This window comes from Mytilus trossulus, chromosome 12 (genome assembly GCF_036588685.1).
Source record: "Mytilus trossulus isolate FHL-02 chromosome 12, PNRI_Mtr1.1.1.hap1, whole genome shotgun sequence".
Taxonomy (NCBI): Eukaryota; Metazoa; Mollusca; class Bivalvia; order Mytilida; family Mytilidae; genus Mytilus; species Mytilus trossulus.
The window spans coordinates 28,526,250-28,547,997 of NC_086384.1; the positions used below are offsets into that span (position 1 = coordinate 28,526,250).

The 21,748-nt window shown below is 34.1% G+C and overlaps 1 protein-coding gene across 1 annotated transcript in view; it reads right to left on the reverse strand.

Moving 5' to 3' along the window:
* LOC134693720 (uncharacterized) overlaps positions 1 to 21,748 on the reverse strand; it is a 121,394-nt gene that overhangs the window by 94,459 nt on the left and 5,187 nt on the right. Inside the window, exons 7-12 of the mRNA XM_063554620.1 lie at positions 11,931 to 12,237; positions 10,242 to 10,655; positions 8,377 to 8,503; positions 7,154 to 7,248; positions 1,665 to 1,850; positions 589 to 769 (exon numbers count right to left, since the gene is read on the reverse strand). Coding sequence (XP_063410690.1) covers positions 589 to 769; positions 1,665 to 1,850; positions 7,154 to 7,248; positions 8,377 to 8,503; positions 10,242 to 10,655; positions 11,931 to 12,237 — 1,310 coding nt within the window. The remainder of the gene's footprint in view (positions 1 to 588; positions 770 to 1,664; positions 1,851 to 7,153; positions 7,249 to 8,376; positions 8,504 to 10,241; positions 10,656 to 11,930; positions 12,238 to 21,748) is intronic.

The following is a 21,748-nucleotide window of genomic DNA, read 5'->3' on the forward strand; positions in this document are numbered from 1 at the left end:
TACCTGATCATGCAACACATAATGATGAATCATCTGTTTAAATAATGAGGTTATTCAGGATAATAACATACCAATGTCAAATAAAATTACCCTGCTGAAACTGGACAGATATTATATCTGCAATGATACAATGCCCTAGATGACATGACACCATTTTCTGATTCTGAATCAACCAGTTGCTGCTCATAATTTTACTTCTCTTTGAAGTGGCAAATACAAATATTGACTTCAGTTTCCTCATGCTGCAATTGAACCCCACAGTCTACTTTATACAAGCATGACAGTATGATAACATTATACCAACAAGGCCTTTTTAATACTTACAAAGAATTGTGTCTGTAGGTCAGGTTATATTGGAATTCATTATTCTGAATATTATATAGCTCATATATAATTGGAGGTAAATTGTCAACTTTGAAAGGGGCTGTGACTTGTGTTTAAGTTTTCAATACTTACGATGAATTATGTCTGTAGGTCAGATTATACTGGAATTCATCATACTGAATATTATATAGCTCATATATAATTGGAGGTGAATTGTCAACGATGTAAGGGGCTGTGACTTATGTTAAAGTTTTCAATACTTACGATGAATTATGTCTGTAGGTCAAGTTATATTGGAATTCATCATACTGAATGTTATATAGCTCATATATAATTGGAGGTGAATTGTCAACGATGTAAGGAGTTGTGTGGCACACAGTTGTTGCAAAAGGACCTCCATATTTAACCCCATTTATAGCTCTTACTGTAATAAAATACTGGCCATCTGAAAATATAACAAGTCTTAATTAATAATTTTCATGTCTCTTCATAATTGAGTACTGGTATATGCTGTGGCGGCCTACTCAGTTTCTTTTAATATACAGAACTATCTAACTAAAGTTACAAATATTCACATATATATTATATTAGCTTGTGAAATCTGTGATTTTTTTTATTTGATCCTGGCATACTGCTACACGTTAGAACTATGTGGTTAACAACAACATGTATTACTTAATTGGGTTTAGAAATATGCATTCTGAAATAGCATCAGTTATCAACACAAAGCATGAAATTCTTATTCCTTAAAAAATATTTGATCAGAATCATTTGACAATCCTTTCAATCTTCTGCTTCATGACATAAATCTCTCCAGTGTTGGAGCACACACAGCTAGCTATGTTCCCTTAAGGGATCAGTTTTATAAATGTTTTAAAAGTATTCACATAGAAGGTATTTCAAAGTTAAAATGTTGAAAGAAAATCCTCCAATGGAACGTTGCATAAAATTTATTTGCAGGACTGAACATATCATATACAGGAAGCACTCATATAACTTTGGCCAAGTTGTAGATTTGATATTAAAACCAATGTCAAGCAAAACATAATCTATGAACGGTCTGCACTGATTTAGAACTAGTGTCTCCTGCATGACAGTCTAGAACATTAAAACTAAATATTAAATAAAAGACACTGCTATTTTCAGTGTTTGATACATGTTGGCAGTCACTGTGCAAAGTTCAATATAGAACCCTATAGAGTAACACAGATTAGTCAGAAAACACTGTCAAGCATCCAAACATATTATCAACACTAATCTGTGTCCACACTTATTCCTTAACAAATAATTCAATATGTTGAAAATTATTTTAATATTTATACAAATTATGTTACACGTACCTGGGAGCTGCTCATAAGGTGCTGGGAGAGGACTTATCATAGCACTGTGTGTCCACTGAGATACGTCAAACAGATGAGAATGTGGATCATAATGTTGGTGGATTGTTTCAGCACAGATCTCAGTACCAACAGTAACAGAGATAAATAAAAGTCCAGTCTGCTTGTCATTAAATCCATCCCAGTTTGCTAAAACATCAAAATATAATTATCATTATTACAAATCATATGTGTCGGACAACATGAATGGCTCTTGTTGCTTGAATACTAAACATTCAATAAAACAAGTGTGCACACGCTGAAATGTCTCGCCTTCTTTACTAATCATTGATAATATATTGATAGTCCTAAAAATAAAGCTTTATTACAACTGTCACATAATCTTAAAATTAATAAAGACTAGATGTGTCAAAGCGATATGAATGGCCCCATCTCAAAAAGTTGAAAAATCTGCAATTTCAATAACACATAAAAAAAACCAGCTCAAAATCTTATTGAAAAAAAGTCTGTTTAACTGTGATTTTCAACAATTTTCAAAGTTGTAAACCCTTAATTTTGGCAAAAAATTAGCGGAACAGAACCAAACTTAAATTTGATCTGTAACTCATCAAGGGCAACTCACATACCAAAAATCAGCCCAATATCTGAAAGAGTTTAGAAAAAAAATCTGTATAATGGTTTGTAGCGGAATGATGGAATTTCAGAATTACGGAATTTCGGAATTACAGAATTTTGGAATTACGGACAAGGGTAAAACTATATGGCACGGACAACTTCTTTGCAGGACCATAAAGATAGTCAATATAGCCCAATATCTGAAAGAGTTAAGAAAAAAAGTCTGTATAACTGTGATTTTCAACAATTTATCAAAGTCCAAAGCTGCAAAATTAGCGGAGCGGAACACAACTTAAACTTGATCTGTAACTCATCATAGTTAACTCACATACCAAAAAGCAGCCTAATATCTGAAGGTGTTTAGAAAAAAACTGTATAATGGTTTGTTGCGGAATGACGGAATTTCGGAATTATGGAATTTCGGACAAGGGTAAAACTATATGGAACTGACAACTTCGTTGTGGGGCCATAAAAACTAAACATTGACCAATGAACCATGGAAATCAGGTCAAGGTCAGATGAACCATGCCAGGCAGGCATGGAGAGCTAACAATTTTTTCATACAACAAATATAGTTGACCTTTTGCTTATAGTGTAAGAAAAACAGCCAAAAGCACGAAAACTTAACACTGAGCAATGAACAGTGAAAATTAGGTCAAGGTCAAATAATACCTGCGCAACTAACATATAGATCATAAAATATTTCCATACACCAAATATAGTTGACCTATTGCATATAGTATTGGAAAAAAGACCAAAACTCAAAAACTCAACTTTGACCACGGAACCATGAAAATGAGGTCAAGGTCAGATGACACCTGCCAGCTAGACATGTACACCTTACAATCATTCCATACACCAAATATAGTAGACTTATTGTATACAGTATAAGCAAAACAGACCAAATCTCAAAAACTTAACTTTGACCACAGAACCATGAAAATGAGGTCAAGGTTAGATGACAGCTGCCAGTTGGACATGTACACCTTACAGTCCTTCCATACACCGAATATACAAGACCTATTGCTTATAGTATCTGAGATATGGACTTGACCACCAAAATATTCAAATTTTAAAGTAAATTTGGATTTTATTAGATAAATACTTACCATCATAAATTCTGAGTGTAACCCCAATTGTGTCATAGGTCAGATGGAAAATCCTGACTATAAATAAACATACTCTCACTGGTCCAGACATATACCCCTGTTTGCCCATATTCTTCCATTCAATTTCCTCAAGACAGAAACAAAAGGAAAGGGGATGAAGGGGAGGTGGGTGGGACCTATAATTTATGATGGTAAGTATTTATCTAATAAAATCCAAATTTACTTTAAAATTTGAATATTTTATAGCTATAAATAAGTTACCATCATAAATTCTGAGTAACAGAATCTAACGTAAAGCTGAATCCCCTGTAACAGAAGAAACAGGAGGAAAGTTCAATCTTTGTGCTGAAACTATAGGTCCAAGAGAGTATAAACTCTCGGCAAAAGTAGCCATAGATTGGAGGTAGTGAGATATAAAAGAGTTCTCATTTCTCCAGAAACCTGCAGACAGTACCAAACAGAGCCCAGGATGTAGAGATACCCCTAACATCATGAGCTTTAACATTAAAACTATTTAAAAGTTCTGCCTTAGAAGAACCATAAGCTAAAGATATGCATTTGCATATCCAAGTAGAAATAGTTTTAACAGAAAGATCTGAGATTCCTTTTTTAATAGGAATAAAGAGTCTTGAGTTAGAAACAGAATGTAAACTACACGTTCTTTCCAGATAAATAGAAAGGATTCTTACTGGACATAAAAGTACAGAAATAGAATCGCTAGGGAGTGCAGGAATCACAACTGGTTCTGCACCCTTATCTGGAATCTGATTCTTTGCCAAAAAAGCAGGATCCGATAAAAGAGTAACAGAAGATTTATCCCTGTTAAATCGAAGGCAAGCATCAGAAATAGAGAAGGCATGGATTTCACTCCTTCTCCGTCCAGAAGCCAAGGCTAAAAGAAAACAGCATTTATAGGAAAGAAACCTTAAATCTATTGTTTCTGCTGGTTCAAAAGGAGGAAGTTTTAAAAAGGATAAAACTAGTCCAAGGTCCCACTTAGGAACTAAAGTTTTTTGTCTTGGTCTTTCAAGACTAAAACTACGAACCAAAAGAGAAATATGCTCATTGATTCCAAAATCTGGGCCACCAGAAATATGAATAGTTCTTGAGATAGCTGATCTATATCCCTTAATAGTAGACATAATCCTTTGGATTCAAAAAGAAAAACTAGAAAGTCTGCTAATTGTTGTACAGTGACTTGGAAAGGATCAATTTCCCGCTCACTACACCAATCTGAGAAGATTGACCATTTTGCATCATAAACAATGCTAGTGGAGTCTCTGACAGACTTTGTGAGATGCTTGGTTGCTCCTTCAGAAAAACCTCTCTTTCTGAGGCTAACCCTGAGAGAAGCCAGGCGTGTAGATGAAGTTTTTCTGGATTTTGATAAAGAACCTTGCCCTTGATTTGAGACAGAAGGTCTGGTCTCAGAGGTAGAACTAGAGGACAAGCACATGATAGGTGCAGAAGGTCTGGAAACCAAGACTGTTTTGGCCATGCTGGAGCAATAACTATGATCTTGCAATTTTCCCCAGCTATTTTCTGAAGTACTGGGGAGAGAAACCGGAAAGGAGGGAAGGCGTACCCGAACATTCCTTTCCAAGATAGGCTCATTGCGTCTTCTGCAAAAGATTTTGGATCTGGAACCAGAGACACAAATGTTAGAAGTTTGTGATTGAGACTGGTCGCAAACAGATCTATCTGAGGTGACCCCCAATGAAGAGTCACAGCTTTGAAAACTACTTGAAGTAGTTCCCACTCCGTGTTTACTGGAGCAAGGGATCTGGATAGAGTGTCGGCTAGAATATTGAGGTGCCCCGCAATATGTCTCACCACTAGATGAACCTGGAGTTGAAAACACAGAAGGAGAATGTCTCTGGCTATCTGATAAAGAGAAGGTGAATGAGTTCCTCCTTGATTCTTGAGATAAGCTACAACTGTTGTGTTGTCCGTGGCCAGAATGACAGACTGATTCTTTAGAGACATTTGGAAATGATTCAGTGCAAACAGAACTGCTTTCATTTCCAATACATTGATATGCTCTTCCAAAAGATCTGGACTCCAGACTCCCGAGATTGTTAGCCCCTCCAGATATGCTCCCCAACCGAGGGTGGAGGCATCTGTGAATAATGTTAGACTGGGAACTTGAGGGGACAGACATAGGCCCTCATTACATTTTCCCGTACTAACCACCATTGAAGGTGTGGAAATAAAGGCTGAGTGATTGGAATCAATGCTTCCCATTCTTGTGAAGCTGCAATCCATAACTTGTGCAGATAAAACTGAAGCGGACGAATGTGAAGTCGTCCCAATGGAATTACATCTGCCAGAGAGTTCAATAGACCCAGAAGTTGCAAGAATTGACGTGCTGTGACTGATTGAACCGTCAGGAATAAATGTATTTTCTGACATAGTTTTGTAAATTTCTCCTCTGGTGGGAGGACTAGGCCTACACTGGTTAGGAAATGTTCTCCCAGGAAAACAAAGTCTTGAGACGGAATTATCTCTGACTTTTTCCAAGAGATAAGGAAGCCTAGGGACAGAAAACAATTGATGACCAAATCTGTCTGAACCCTCAATTTGATTGGGCAAAATTCCTTGAGAAGGGAATCGTCCAGGTAGGAATGAATCTGAATAGACAGGGAATGTAGGTGAGCTATAGCTGCCTGCATGATTTTGGTAAAAGCCAAAGGGGCTGTAGACAGGCCAAAAGGGAGAGCCTTGAACTGGAAAACTTTGTTGTTCCAAACGAAGCGAAGGTATTTCCTGTAAGTTTGGGAAATGGGAATGTGGAAATACGCGTCTGAAAGATCCAGAGAAGTAGTCCACATTTTAAACAGGCTCGACAAAAATGAATTTCATCTTCTATTCAATCTAAGAACAAAATTTACAAATACTTTTTATCTTAAGTCAATCTTTTTATTATCACTAATCAATAGATTATTTATTAGCACTTATTCTTATTTGTGTGAGAGGGTATTTAGTCTGAAAATGAAAATATTGTAAGAATGTATTTTCAAGGAAAAAACTTTAAAATGTGATGAAAATTTTACAGTAACATAGATAGATCTTGATGTCCTGATAATTTCTATCCTATGTCACTTTCCTTTTCCTGCTTCAGCTTTTAAGATATGTCAAATAGTGGGATTTTACCCATATGTAATTTTTTTCTTGTATTAAAGTCATACTTTAAATAAAAGGTTGAACATAAAAAAAAAAAACCACAATACACATAGTTTTGTTGTCAAATTGTTTATATCTACTTATATCAAAAAACATTTAAAACAAGAATGTGTCCCACACCGATGCCCCACTCGCACTTTCATTTTGGGTCAAAACTCATTTTTTGAAGGATCATATCATAGGAAACATGTGTACTAAGTTCAGTGGCGGATCCAGGGGGAGGGTTCTGGGGGTTGGAACCCCCCTTTATTTTGGACGATCAATGCATTTGAAAGGGGACATATACTGTGGATTCATTTATTTTCTTGGGTACCAATTTTCGTGGTTTGAGGAAAACTTACATATACATTTAATTTCGTGGTCTTGGCAAAGTCTACACTCTTTCCTGTAGAAAATTTGTAATCGGCCCCTGAAGTTCCAAGTTGATTGGACTTCAACTTCATCTACAACTACCTGAGACATGACAAATGAATAGACAAACTAACTAACTTATGGACAAACGAAAAGATGAACAGACAGGCAAACAGATGCACAGACCAAAAACATGATGCTTCTATGCGGGGCAATACATTTTTTTCTTCTTACCCGAGATATAATTATTTGCTCTTGTATACAGCATATCATTCATAAATGTTGCTCCATTGAAAACAGCCAATGATTCTGGTCCATCTTGTATTACTCTACAAAAGAAAGTAAAAATGAAAGGTTTAACACTGCTCAGAAAAACAGTTACTGACCCTTAAAATGCTTAAGGTATCTTACACTGATTGTAATAATAAACTTTGAGGATTGAATGAATTGTAACCAATGAAACCATCTAGAGATCACTTTTTGTATTTGTGTAGTTAGGTTGCTGTCTCAATTAAATATGCCAAACATCTAGAACAACTTATTCTGTCATATGCACTGGTAGATCTAACTTGAGTAGGTCCTAGGTTGAAAGATGCATACTGATATATATATATCATACACTAATTTTTTAAGGCTTCTATATCAATCATTGTGACCTTTCTTTCACAAAACTCCTGGCGATCTATAGATGTAAAGATAAAGTGCACAATTTTATCTATATTATCAGATTATTACATGGCATTTTTCATATCGCATGTATTATCAGCCCTAGGTTCAATATCAGCCCAAGAGTCGCATGGCTCGAGGGCTGATAATACATGCGATATGAAAAATGACATGTTATGATCTTTTTATCATATGCTTCAACAATGGAGAAAAATAACAGCTAGAATCATATATTGATCCTTTTAAGTGGTTCCAAAATAGAAGTTCAAAGAGTGAAAAGTTCATGGAAAAGTTCATTCGATATGAAATCTTTCTATCATATGCCTCAACAGAGAAGGAAATTCAACAATATACATAATGAACACTGCTTGGAAAAGTCAACTTTTTTAAGTAACTTTCGAAATTATGTTTGAAACTTTTAAAAAAAACATTTATCTAATATTTTTTTTTTTTTCTTTTTTTTCTTTCTTATTTTTTTTCTAATTATTTTACACAATATACTTTCAAGTATCCAAATATGTTTTTGTACATTACTTTGTAAATTGATGTTTTTCATTGAGGTGTATTTTCCGGAATTTGCCGAGTATCACCGGAATGCCATGTGATAACAATTGAAGCAAGTGATAAACTTTTCATATCAGCCTGCTAAGCACCAATTCGAAAAATATGGAATTTACGTTAATCTAATGCAATTATTATACAGTAAAAATCATATTTTATTAAGTCTAAGTATATGATAAATGATATCATATACCCTTGAAAATTGCATCAGACCAAACAATAACATATACCTGTGATTTTTAACTGCTGAATTTTCACCTCTACACCACATTAGGAAGTCTGGTCTATCAGTTGGAATTATTTTTGTACTGCAATCTACAAATTCCAAATAGTCGATGGTGCTGTTGTTTATAGGACCTAGAATACAATAATGTGTATGATTATATTTTACTTAATAAGTCAATTGGGGTAATGATAATAGTATATGCCATAATGCCATTAAAGGTAAACTAGCAATGGTTTATGCCATATGTTGCCATAAGTGTTCAATTAGCAATAGTATATGACATATGCCACATACAATAGAATATGCCATGTGTTGCAACTCAAATTTATTTGACAATGGTATATGTTATATATCGCCACTAAAAGTTATTTTGCAATGGCAAATACCATATGTTGCATCTTAAGCCCATTGATAATTGTAATATGAGGCAGGCATTACCTGTGAATGGGGACGAAGTCTATGATTTTTTTTTTAAATCAACAATGTTAAAAAGAGAAACGGAAATACTGTAACGTTTCCGATTTTGGTTCTGTTGTTCGGGATTTTAGTTGTGACGTTATTTAAGTTATGATGTCATATTCAACTTAAACAAAGAAACGCTGTCATCAGGTAACGTTTTTTAAAAACAAACATTTTTTTTAAAATCAATTAGTATTGGTTCCTTTCTTAGACTGATAAATATACATTTTATTCCAAGTCTTATGTAAACAAGACTGGAAACGGAAGTAGATTTCTGCGCAGATCTGGAAATTCAAAATCGCGACAAAAAAAAAATTGAAAGATTTTGAGTTCATTAGTACAATGAAAAATTCGTGAAATTTTCCCCGATTTTTTTTTTTTTTTTTTTTATTGAATTTTCTACTGTAATAGGGGACTTCGTCCCCATATAAGCCCTGTGATGCATAAAAAAATGTTGAAGTATATATTATAAATCTGATCTAGCACAGCAGATAAAGCATAGTATCCACCATATTCCTGGAGTGGAAATAATACTCTCAAATCCTTACTTAGTGTTTATAATAAAAGATGACTAGCCTATCTCCAAAGGCATAATATCCACCATTATACCCTGTGTAGAAATAGTACTCTCTAATCCTTACTTAGTGTTTATAATAAAAGATGACTAGCCTATCTCCAAAGGCATAATATCCACCATTATACCCTGTGTAGAAATAGTACTCTCTAATCCTTACTTAGTGTTTATAATAAAAGATGACTAGCCTATCTCCAAAGGCATAATATCCACCATTATACCCCGTGTAGAAATAGTACTCTCTAATCCTTACTTAGTGTTTATAATACAAGATGACTAGCCTATCTCCAAAGGCATAATATCCACCATTATACCCTGTGTAGAAATAGTACTCTCTTATCCTTACTTAGTGTTTATAATAAAAGATGACTAGCCTATCTCCAAAGGCATAATATCCACCATTATACCCTGTGTAGAAATAGTACTCTCAAATCCTTACTTAGTGTTTATAATAAAAGATGACTAGCCTATCTCCAAAGGCATAATATCCACCATTATACCCCGTGTAGAAATAGTACTCTCTAATCCTTACTTAGTGTTTATAATACAAGATGACTAGCCTATCTCCAAAGGCATAATATCCACCATTATACCCTGTGTAGAAATAGTACTCTCTTATCCTTACTTAGTGTTTATAATAAAAGATGACTAGCCTATCTCCAAAGGCATAATATCCACCATTATACTCTGTGTAGAAATAATACTCTCAAATCCTTACTTAGTGTTTATAATAAAAGATGACTAGCCTATCTCCAAAGGCATAATATCCACCATTATACCCTGTGTAGAAATAGTACTCTCTAATCGTAAAGTGTTTATGATAATAGATAACTCACCTGTTTCTGGTGGCGTAGTATCCAACATTATTCCTGGGGTAGAAATAATACTCTCAAATCCTAAATCATTAATGATACGGAAGTTGAAGTAATGTGTCTTATTATGGGTCAGCCACAAAGTATTATAATCAAAACTCAAGATATGTCCGATACCAAGTCTTTCGTAGTGCAGAAACATTCCATACTGTGCAAGCTTGAAGTGGTGGCCTTCTATTCCTTCCAGCAATTCACATGTACCATCATTGAAGTCATAATTAAAGCTCATACATTTGGTGTTCAGTAAGTCTGCACATTGTTTAGCACAATCACCAACTGAATGTTCTTGAGTTATCTCCCCTCCTAAGGGCGCTATCAGTCGTCCTACTCTGAAGTCTGTGAACATTTCCATAACTTTATGGTTATGTGGGTCATTACCTAAATAATGAATATTCATAAAGTGATAAGGTAAAATATAAAATTTGTTTTTAATTCTGCTGCAGTTTTGTTGCAAAAATTAGACATATTCTGAAAACAAAATAATAATTATAAAAACAAGAATTTGCACATGTTGATTAAAAATATTGACAAACAGAAAACAGACCAGATACTCACATGTTGCAACTCATTATTGTTAAGCTGCTGTCAATAACTATTTTTTTATATTCAGTAAATTAATACCTGAGAAAAGCGTGAAAAAAATAAATCATTAGTTTTATCACCAAACTATCTTGAAATTCACATTTAACCTTTGTATGCTATATTAACAATGTTGGTTGATTGGCATTAACACAAACATGCAAACTTTATACTAGATACCCTTTAAGATCATAATCAATCAAAGTTTGGTTTAAATTGGTCCATTTGGTTTCAGAGGATGAGTTATTCTAAAAGGTAAACAAGAAAGGACAACTCTAAAGGATGGCAAGTGATAGCAAAAGTTACACTTATTTAATATTTCCAAAAGGCATAACTCATTTAAACCAGTCAATCCTCCACCATTTAAGAACTTATCCAGGATATTGCTAATACAATGGCGGATCCAGAACTTTTCCTAAGGGGGGGCCCGCTCCAGTCATGCTTCAATGATTCCCTATATAATCAACCAATTTTTTCCCATGAAAGGGGGGGCCCGGGCCCCCCTGGATCCGCCTATGTAATTTTAACCTTTAGTATAAGTTTTATAAAAATCTGGCAAGAATTGTACCCATGAGAGAACTAACAAGACCATACAGATTGACAGACTGACATCCAGTATTTTCATGCCCCCTGCTTTGTGTTACTTGGATGACAAAAACTTACTAAGATCTGGTTGAACATATGCAGTAGTATCTATATTGACAGTGTTCCAGGGAATTACTTGATCCCCCACACCCCTTCTCCCCACAGAAACTCTCAAACTTACTTAGATCTTGTGGAACATATGCAGCAGCATCTACATTGACAGTGGTCCATGGAATTACTTGATCCCCCCACATCCCTCTCCCACAGAAACTCTTAAACTTACTTAGATCTTGTGGAAGATATGCAGCAGCATCTACATTGACAGTGGTCCTTGGAATAACTTGATCCCCCACACCCCTTCCCCCACCCATAGAAACTCTAAAACTTACTTAGATCTTGTGGAACATATGCAGCAGTATCTACATTGACAGTGTTCCATGGAATAACTTGATCCCCCACACCCTCCCCCACAGAAAATCAAAAACTTACTTAGATCTGGTGGAACATATGCAGCAGCATCTACATTGACAGTGTTCCATGGAATTACTTGATCGCCCCACACATCTTTTCCATATCCCAATCCAACTTGTGTCAACACTATATCTGAGTCTTCATATACAACAACAGATGCCTTCATCACAGCTGGATTACTGGTTGATAAAAAGTCTTCTGTGAATCGTCCACCGGGAAGAGTGACATCATATGTATTTAAAGAACAAGTTGCCATGGAGCGCACACCAGCATCATTTTGTGCATACATCGTAAAATACAGAGGGACTCCAGTAGCACTAAGTCTCTGAAAATACAACATACAAGTTTAAAAGACCCACATGTGTAGATTTTCTTTTATATATGTTAATATCTCTAGGACAAGAAACTAGAGGCTCTAAAGAGCCTGTGTCGCTCACCTTGGTCTATGTGCATATTAAACAAGGACACACATGGATTCATGACAAAATTGTGTTTTGGTGTTGGTGATGTGTTTGTAGATCTTACTTTATTGAACAATCTTGCTGCTTACAATTAACTCTATCTATAATGAAATTGGCCCAGGAGTGACAGTGGAAAATATTTGGTAAAAATTTATGAAAATTGTTAAAAAGACTTGAAAAAAAATTGACTATAAAGGACAATAACTCCTTAACATGCTTAAGGGGTCAATTCACCACTTTTGTCAAGTTGACTTATTTGTAGGTCTTACTTTGCTGTACATTATTGCTATTTACAGTTTATCTCTATCTATAATAATATTCAAGATAATAACCAAAAGCTGCAAAATTTTCTTAAAATTACCAATTCAGTGGCAGCAGCCCAACAACAAGTTGCCTGATTGGTTTGAAAATTTCAGGGCAGTTAGATCTTGACCTAATGAACAATTTTAACCACAGTAGATTTTCTCTAAATGCTTTGGTTTCAGAGATATGAGCCAAAAACTGCATTTTACCCTATGTACTACTTTTAGCCATGTCGGCCATCTTGGTTCACAGGCGATGTCATGCGACACATTTTATAAACTACATACCCTAATGATGATTGTGGACAAGTTTGGTTAAATTTGTCTTATTAGCATCAGAGAAGAAGATATTTGTAAAATTTTACAAAAATTTAGAAAAAATCCTTAAAAATTGACTTTAAAGGGCAATTTTTCCTTAATTATTATTATTATCATTATTATTATTACAATTTTTCTATAGCGCTAAATCTAAAACAATATTACTCAAAGCGCTTTACATCACATGTTAAACGAAATATACACACAGACAGTGATAAAAATATAAAACATGAACACACAAAATAAATATTTGAGTGTTAAAACTTTTCTAGATAAAAGGATTAATAATGTGGAAATTTTTACAAAAAAGTGGAATGTTCCTTCATCCAAGCATATCTTGGATGTGCAGGATGAAGGTCATTCTTAGAATATGAGCCTGAGGCTCGAAAGTAATGAATTAGCTTAACTTCTCTTTGAGGGGTGAAGCTTACATATAATATCTCTGTTTAAAGAAACGAACTATAGTATAATACCTGACCAGACCATATAACTGGCCAGTGACCTTGACCCTAGTATATAAGCACCTGTTCCATAATAACTTGTCATAATTTAAAGCAAGTTTGTGTCGACCAAATAAAAAACCCAGTGGAAAAGGGTGGGTCTGACTGATAATCCCTAGGGTGGGAATTAATTACTTTCGAGCCTCAGGCTCATATTCTAAGAATGACCTTCATCCTGCACATCCAAGATATGCTTGGATGAAGGAACATTCTTATTCATATTTCGCCTTCGGTCTCAAGTAATGAATTAGCTTGTTTAAAGTGTAGACACAAACTAAAAACAATTTTTATATAAATGCCAACATTTAATAAAGGATAAAAATCATCCAGTAACTACAACTGAATTGTATTTGTGTTTTAGTACTGATACTATTTACTTTCCTGTGATAGAACTTGAAAAAGTTTTACCATATGTCCAAACAAAACTGTTGCCATAATGTCCTTAATAGAACATCCTGAAGCAAAAAGCACTTAAAAAGAGATTCCTCTAAATGAGTTAACCTTAAAACCTCAGATAAAATTAGAACTTTCTCTAACTAACTAAACTTTACGAAAAAAACTTAGATGAATTCTCTCACCTATTTTGTACACAAAACTTGATAAATCACTGTCTTAGCAACACAAAGTTTTGGTTTATCAAAACCTTTGATCACCTCATTAGGTAAACTAACTAACAGATCTAGTATTTTTCAAAAACTCATGTATATGAAAAAATAAAGTGCCATGTCTCTGAATGAAAGACATAGAATGTAAATCTACAGCTGATAAAGATAGTACTTTAAAGCAGATGTACATGTAGTCAAGGCAAATAAAGACACAAGTATAAAAGACAATCATCAATGTTAAATACTCCAATGAATATTAAGAACCTAAAAAAGATAGCACTAAATTCATCTCCCAAGTGAAAGAGTATCTAACTCTTCAATTGCAGATTCAGGTTTAAGCAACCTTACACAAATACATGTAGTAAACAAACAAATTAAGTAACATCTTTTTCTTAAAGGATAAAGTCTGTTTCAACATAGAACAAGGAAAATTCACATTAAACATGCTGAATATGAAAAGCTTGTGTTTACAAAAATTTCAATAATCAATAACATCCTTTTTAGATGGTGATAAGGAATTGATCACACCAAATAAGGAAATTTCTCAAAAAATATTGATAATGCTTGATTATAGATGCAAGGTCTCCAAGATGAAGTGTAAATATATTTTACAAATGATTCTGAAATCTCCTGTTTATATTAAAGTGATTTCTGAGTATAATACACACATTTTTACCCTACTGCACAATCAACCCTTCAGGTGTTGGTTCACTTATATTTTTTACAATATACAGTTAAATTAAGTCTCTTCCTGACGGAAAGACATTATCTTCAGTATACAACATTTTTACTAATTTTTATGCTTAGCAGTTTAACTGGCAAATAAATTAAAATTGGTCTTAGCAAAGAAAACCAACTCTGAGCAAGCCAAAAAGGATAAACAAAAGCCTTCTGAACTTTATCACAAATAATTTTCTTTATAATTATCCCCAACAATGAAAAAGATGGGAAAATATAAGGTCTTAATTCTGATCATGAAAAATACAAACATCTCTGAAAGGAGCTTGTTGGTCTAAAGACAATGAAGTAATTATCTACAGATTTGAAAATGAAAATGTAATAATAACAAAACAAATACATCTTCTTTCAATTGCCATCCTTTTGAATCTGTAAAATTTTTTAGACATATGATAAGCATCAAAAAAATTTCTTACCAGGAATATAAAGAGCTGTGATAAAAATGTTCTTTCTTGAACACCAAGCCCAAATAATGAAATATTTGTAGTAAGTATGTTAAGTGACAAAGAGGTTTAAAACCTCCTATTGCATAATAAAAGCTACTGAAATAGTATTTTCTGATTGTATAACTCTCTGTGACTAAAACTTTTTCTCCAAAAGAAAAATATAGCCAACAATACTATGAAATCTATGTTAAATGAGTGCATACTCTTAAAGAAGCTCCAATAAATTCTACCAACAGAAACATTTTCTTCAAATTTGGATCCCAAATCCTTCTTTTGTCAGAGGAATCTGGTTCAATTCAAAAACTTATTTGGATGGGTCTATAAATCAAATTTTTAATTTCTGATTTAAAAATGTTAAAAAATGTCACCTATTGATGATAATAAACACTGTAACAACTATACAGTGTTTCAACATTATTTCTCGTCATGTTTCTGCAATTGTAACATTCCCACAGATACTGCATTAAAAGCATTCGTCACAAGACCAATATATGATGTAAATCATCTAAAATACAGTTACACAATTCTATTTAAGAAAAATTTCCCAAGGGAGATAATTTTACCATTTCTCATGTCAGAAAAAACTTAAATAGCTCAGTATCAAAAATGAGACAAAGGAAAACAATGTGCTTCCAAGGAATGAGTACCAACTTCTCAAAATTTATTCCGAAGCACAGCTTATCAAGCATTTGCACCACTTCTGTATTCACAATACAATCATCTAAACTCTGATCCATAATAAAAGAACCATCAATGTTTAAACTATAGCATGTATATACTTCAAGTGACATTATTTCATAAATACATAACACAGGTTTTAAAACCTTAGTAAAAACTCTTGATGCAGAAGCCAATCCAAAACAAAAAACATGAATATCATATCAATGTCTTTTCCACATGAATCAGGAAAATGTGATATAATCATAAATGATACTTAAATATGCATCTGTGAGATCTATAGATGTTAGCTCTCTCTCTATATATATATATAGATAATTATTCTAAAAAGAATTACATCTAAACAAAAGATAAATGGTCCTGCTCCAAATGCTGATTAGCCACAAACTAAGTTTGTTTGAATTTTTCAAATAGATACAGGCCTTGAAGACCAATCTTTCTTAGGAACTAAGAAAATATAGGAAATAAACTGATTTTCCAATGATCGATCAACCTCTTAAACAGCTCCCTTAGCTATCAATTTTTGGACTTATGAAAATAATTCATCCTTATGAAAGGTGAAATGTATTTAATTCAAAAATGATAAACCTTGTGGTACATCATTAAGAATAATTTTATAATCATTTCTTAATATATCTAATATCAATAGATCATTAGAAACACTTTCCAAATCATAATATTTAAGTTATCTACTGTATATATAGCAACTGGTTGAGAAAAGTGACCTCTTCGAAATTCTCTGTTCCCTTTTTGGAAACCTCTCCCTCTCAATGAAGGGAATTGCCTACTAGTACAGTACACTAATTGACCAACAGAGCATCTGCAGTTAAAAAACTGATATTGCCTTTCCCATAACAGCTGGGAGTAAATTAATTGTTAGACCTAGAACCTCTTCCAAGGAATCTATAATTTGCTTTAGAATCTTTGTATAAACACAAGTTTGCTTTTTGCAATCATAACTAGAAATGTGAAAAAGCAACTATCACAACAGAATTACAAAAAAGTTTTATCATCTAAATATTTCTGAGCATCTCCTATGGGTTTAACCAGAAACCCATGGTCAAACAAACAAATAGAATTTTACAATAAAATCCTTGTATTATCAAGAACCAATGGCTCATTCTTACAACAAGAAATAGCCAACTCAACAATAGGGGTGATGATCAACCCCTTAAGAAAGTATCTCTGGGTTTCCTGCATATTTGAAACCACAGAGTGGGCCTGTCTAGGCAATGCCATTTCGATTTTTTATTTATCCTAGACACACTAGGATTGTCACAGTTCTCAGTGTGATAGTATTATTTCCTCTATGAACTTTATATTTTCCTGATTTTATCAAAATCATGATTAAACTGTTCAACAAACAGGATGAGATAATGGACCATTAATCTCACTAAAAGAAGCTTTAAAGGCTTCTGAAAACCTTAATGCAGGATCAAAAGACGTATCAAATTCAACTCCGGCTGGCCATGGCACAAACTCCAAAAAGAGGTACATACACCGTATCATTTCAGTAGATCAGATCAAAAATTAGAACTAAATCTTAATAAAAGTAAGCCTCTAATGGCAAAATTCAAATAAAGCAGCAGGTTTCTCTACAAACTCTGCTAGAGTTGAAGGCAGTGAAACTGTCTCAAACCTCATGATTCATACAGGTTCTTTACTACATTAACAATAATGAGTAAATAAATGTATCAATATACATGCCTATCTTAAATCTCAACAGCACTTTCGTGAGAAACATTCACAAATCAAGTAGATTTTGAAGTTATACAAGTAGCACTACATTTTAAAACTTACTTTCTACAGGTTCTGTTGCTTTGTCAATTATTTCCAATTGCCATATGCCAGTATGACCGATTATAAAACTACTAGGTTTTATAACTGTTAAAGAAGAGGATTCATTCAAAATACCTCTTGATTTCCTATTAAAATTATCATCTTTAATTTCTAAAACATTCCAGAGGTGATGAAAATCATAACCATCACCCTAGTAAGTGTAAACATCATTCTAAACATCTTGCAAAAACAATACATTTGCATAAACAAATCCAGCCATTGTAATACAAAAATGTGTACCTGTGCAGGTAAAACACGTGTAAATTGTGAAGAGTACTCACGACCTTCAGGTGAATAAAAATACTTTTAAATATCTACCTGTTTAACAAACAGGAGTATGAATTAAGTAGCACATGTGCCTTACATCGTACTAATGCAAAAACTTAATGAAAGTATAAAATTGTCATACATCGTAGACAATAAAATATTTAATTAAATTCCCATGAACACTTGTCATACATCGTAGACAAGAAATTTTTAAATTCATTTCCATCAACACTTGTCATACATCGTAGACAATTGAGGAATTATTATTTGTAAATAACAAAATAACATTAGAACTTGTCGTACTTCGTAGACAAGTTAATGTAACTTTAAGAACTTTCTCCCAAATTTATAAAGATAAAAATAAAATAACTAAAAAGAACTTACGTGAAGTGTCCACTTCCACCCTCAAGAAAAATAATGACAAGTTATTATGGAACAGGTGCTTATATACTAGGGTCAAGGTCACTGGCCAGTTATATGGTCTGGTCAGGTATTATACTATAGTTCGTTTCTTTAAACAGAGATATTATATGTAAGCTTCACCCCTCAAAGAGAAGTTAAGCTAATTCATTACTTGAGACCGAAGGCGAAATATGAATAAGAATATATAATTATATCAATGAATCAAAATAAAAAAACGAGTAAAAAATTATACTGAATAAAGTTGGTAAAATAAATAGCCAAAAAAGTCTAAAATAAGATTGCTATTACAAATTATCAAATATAAGTTAAAAATTTGAAAACGTATTCAAAAGATGAAAAAGGAATTTTAATGTTACCATGTAAAAATATAATTACCGAACATATTATAAATGAAACATATCTCCAGTTAAAAGAAAGGTTCGATAAATCAAAAGCAGGCTAACGTCTATGGCACAATGTATCACAGAAACGAATTTAAGGGATTAAAAATGCTTGTCGAAAAAAAGTGAGTTTTTAAGTTCTTTTTGAATACAGGCACCGACTTTGCATTTTGAAGTTTTTTTGGTAATGCATTCCAAAGGATGGCCGCTGCTTGATCAAATTTTCTATTGCCGTAGGTTTTGCTTCGCACAATAGGAGTTACGAGTGTGAAGTTGTTTTCAGACCTTAATGATCTTGATGGCCTGTATAAATTTACAAGTTCACTAAGATATAATGGCGCTTCATGTTTCACGGACTTGAATACATATAATAATATTTTGTATTGCACCCTGTATTGCACAGGCAGCCAGTGAAGAGACTCAAGTGTCGAAGTAATGTGTTCGTATTTCTTTTTTCTTGTAACCACTCGCGCAGCAGTGTTCTGAACCCTTTGTAGTCTCTGAATCATGTAAGCTGGTAGTCCATAGAGTAAAGCGTTGCCATAATCCAATCGAGAGATGATTAAACGAATTGACCAGAGTTTTACATGCATCCTCGTTGATGTACGGACAGATGCGGCCTATATTTCGTTTTTGATAAAAACATGATCTCGAAACTGAACTGACTTGTTGGTACATTGACAGAACGCCCAGATTTTTAATACACTCAGAACTTGTATTGATGTTTCCTTTAGAGGTGAGATTGCAATCCTTCAAATCTTTCACTCGGTTTTTCGGAGCAAATAGCATCAGTTCAGTTTTGTCCTCGTTCAGTTTAAGCATGTTTACACACATCCAGGAACTTATATCGGCCAAACAGTCCTCAATTTCGATTCGATGTGTTTTTCCAGGTATCAAGAGGTTCGAAAACTAAATAGATCTGCGTATCATCGGCGTAGCATTGATAAGACATGTTGTGATGTCTACAGATTTCGCGGCTTCAAAAATATAGTATATAGCTTTGGGCAAAGCATGGAGCCCTGCGGCACACCGCAATTAAGACGAAATTCGTTGGAGTGGGCCGAGCCTACTGCTATACGCTGTGTCCTATCTTGGAGGTAAGAGAGTAACCATTTCAGAGCAGAACCTGAGATTCCAAAAGCATATTCTAATCTAGCTTCGATAATGTTATGGTCAATCACATCAAATGCCGCAGAAAGGTCGAGCATCAATAAAACGGCACAACAGTTTTTGTCTAGCGCACTTGCAATGTCATGGTGAACTCGAAGTAACGTTGTTTGGTTGAGTGTCCCGCACGATAGGCAGATTGAGCAGGGATATGAAGAGTGTTTGACAATAGATGCTCTTCTAGACGACTTTCAATAACTTTTTCCAGAACTTTAGAATCGAAAGGAAGATTCGAAACCGGGTGATAGTTTTTCAGTGTGTCTTTATCTAAACCGGGTTTCTTCAACAGAGGTAGCACAATAGCCTCTTTATACGATACTGGTACAGTAGAAGTTGATAATGACTTGATCATTGTAATATTGCTGGCAATGCTGTTTACACAAGTTTTTAAAAGCGTAGTCGGGATTGGGTCGAGTTCACAAGATTTACTTGACGCTTTTAGAATTATTTTCAACACTTCATCAATTGACGCAGGGTGGAAGTCGGTGAGAGTGTTGCCTTCAAAACGTATATCTGCTCGTAGAGGGTCAATATCGTCGATAGAATTATTCCCTGAAAGTAAACTTGTCCTGATGTTTTCGATTTTCTCAAGAAAAAAATGTCTGAAACAATTTGACAGTTCAAACTCGCTTTGATGTGATGGAAGGATGACGTCATTACTATTTCCCAAAAGTCCGTTGGTTAATTTGAAAAAGTTTTTTGTGATCATTTCCAATATCCGAAATTTTGTTTGAATAGTTTTACTTTGTATCAGTATTTTATTTGATGTGACACATAATTCTTTGTATATCAACTTGTGAGCCTCGAGCTTTGTTTTCCGCATAGTTTTCTCAGCTTTCCGATGCTCGACCTTTGCTTTGCGGATATTGTCGCCATACCATTCCGTGTTCGGTCGCATCGTTATGATTTTTGTTTGAACCGGTGCATGTTTGTCTAAAACTGCCTTGAGATCGGAATTATGCGATTTAACCAAATTCTCAATGTCAGGATCATTGTTGTGAATGAAACAATTCGTGTCAATGTCGGCCTTAAAACTTTCAAAGTCGATATTGTTTATCTTTCGGATCGTCAATGATTTTTTCAGTCTTGCTGGTTTGCTAAGATTGATTCGGCTATGAACAGCAAAATGATCTAAGGATGCATTGCTTTTATTGTTGTATATTTGCGTGTCTTCGATTGACGGTTCACCCAACAAGATTGAACTGTTTTCTCTACTTATAATGACATTGAGCGTGTGTCCAGGGATATGTGTGGGTCCATCAACTTGTTGTACTAGTCCACGATCGCTAAGTGACTCAGTGAACCTTCGCCCACCGCAATCGCTAACGTCATCAAGATGGAAATTCAGATCACCTACGATGATGATTTCACCTGAAAATTCCCTTAAGGGGTCAACTGACCATTTTAGTCATACAACTTATTTGTAGATCTTACTTTGCTGAACATTATTCGTATTTACAGTTTTTCTCTATCTTTAATATAATATTCAAGATAATAACCAAAAACGCCAAAATTTCCTTAAAATTACCAATTTAGGGGCAGCAACCCAACAATGGGTTCTCTGATTCATCTAAAAATTTCTTGACCTGATCAACAATTTTACACAATGTCAGATTTGCTCTAAATGCTTTGATTTCAGAGGTATAAGCCAAAATCTACATTTTACCCCTATGTTCTAGTTTTAGCCATGGTGGCCATCTTGGTTGGTTGGC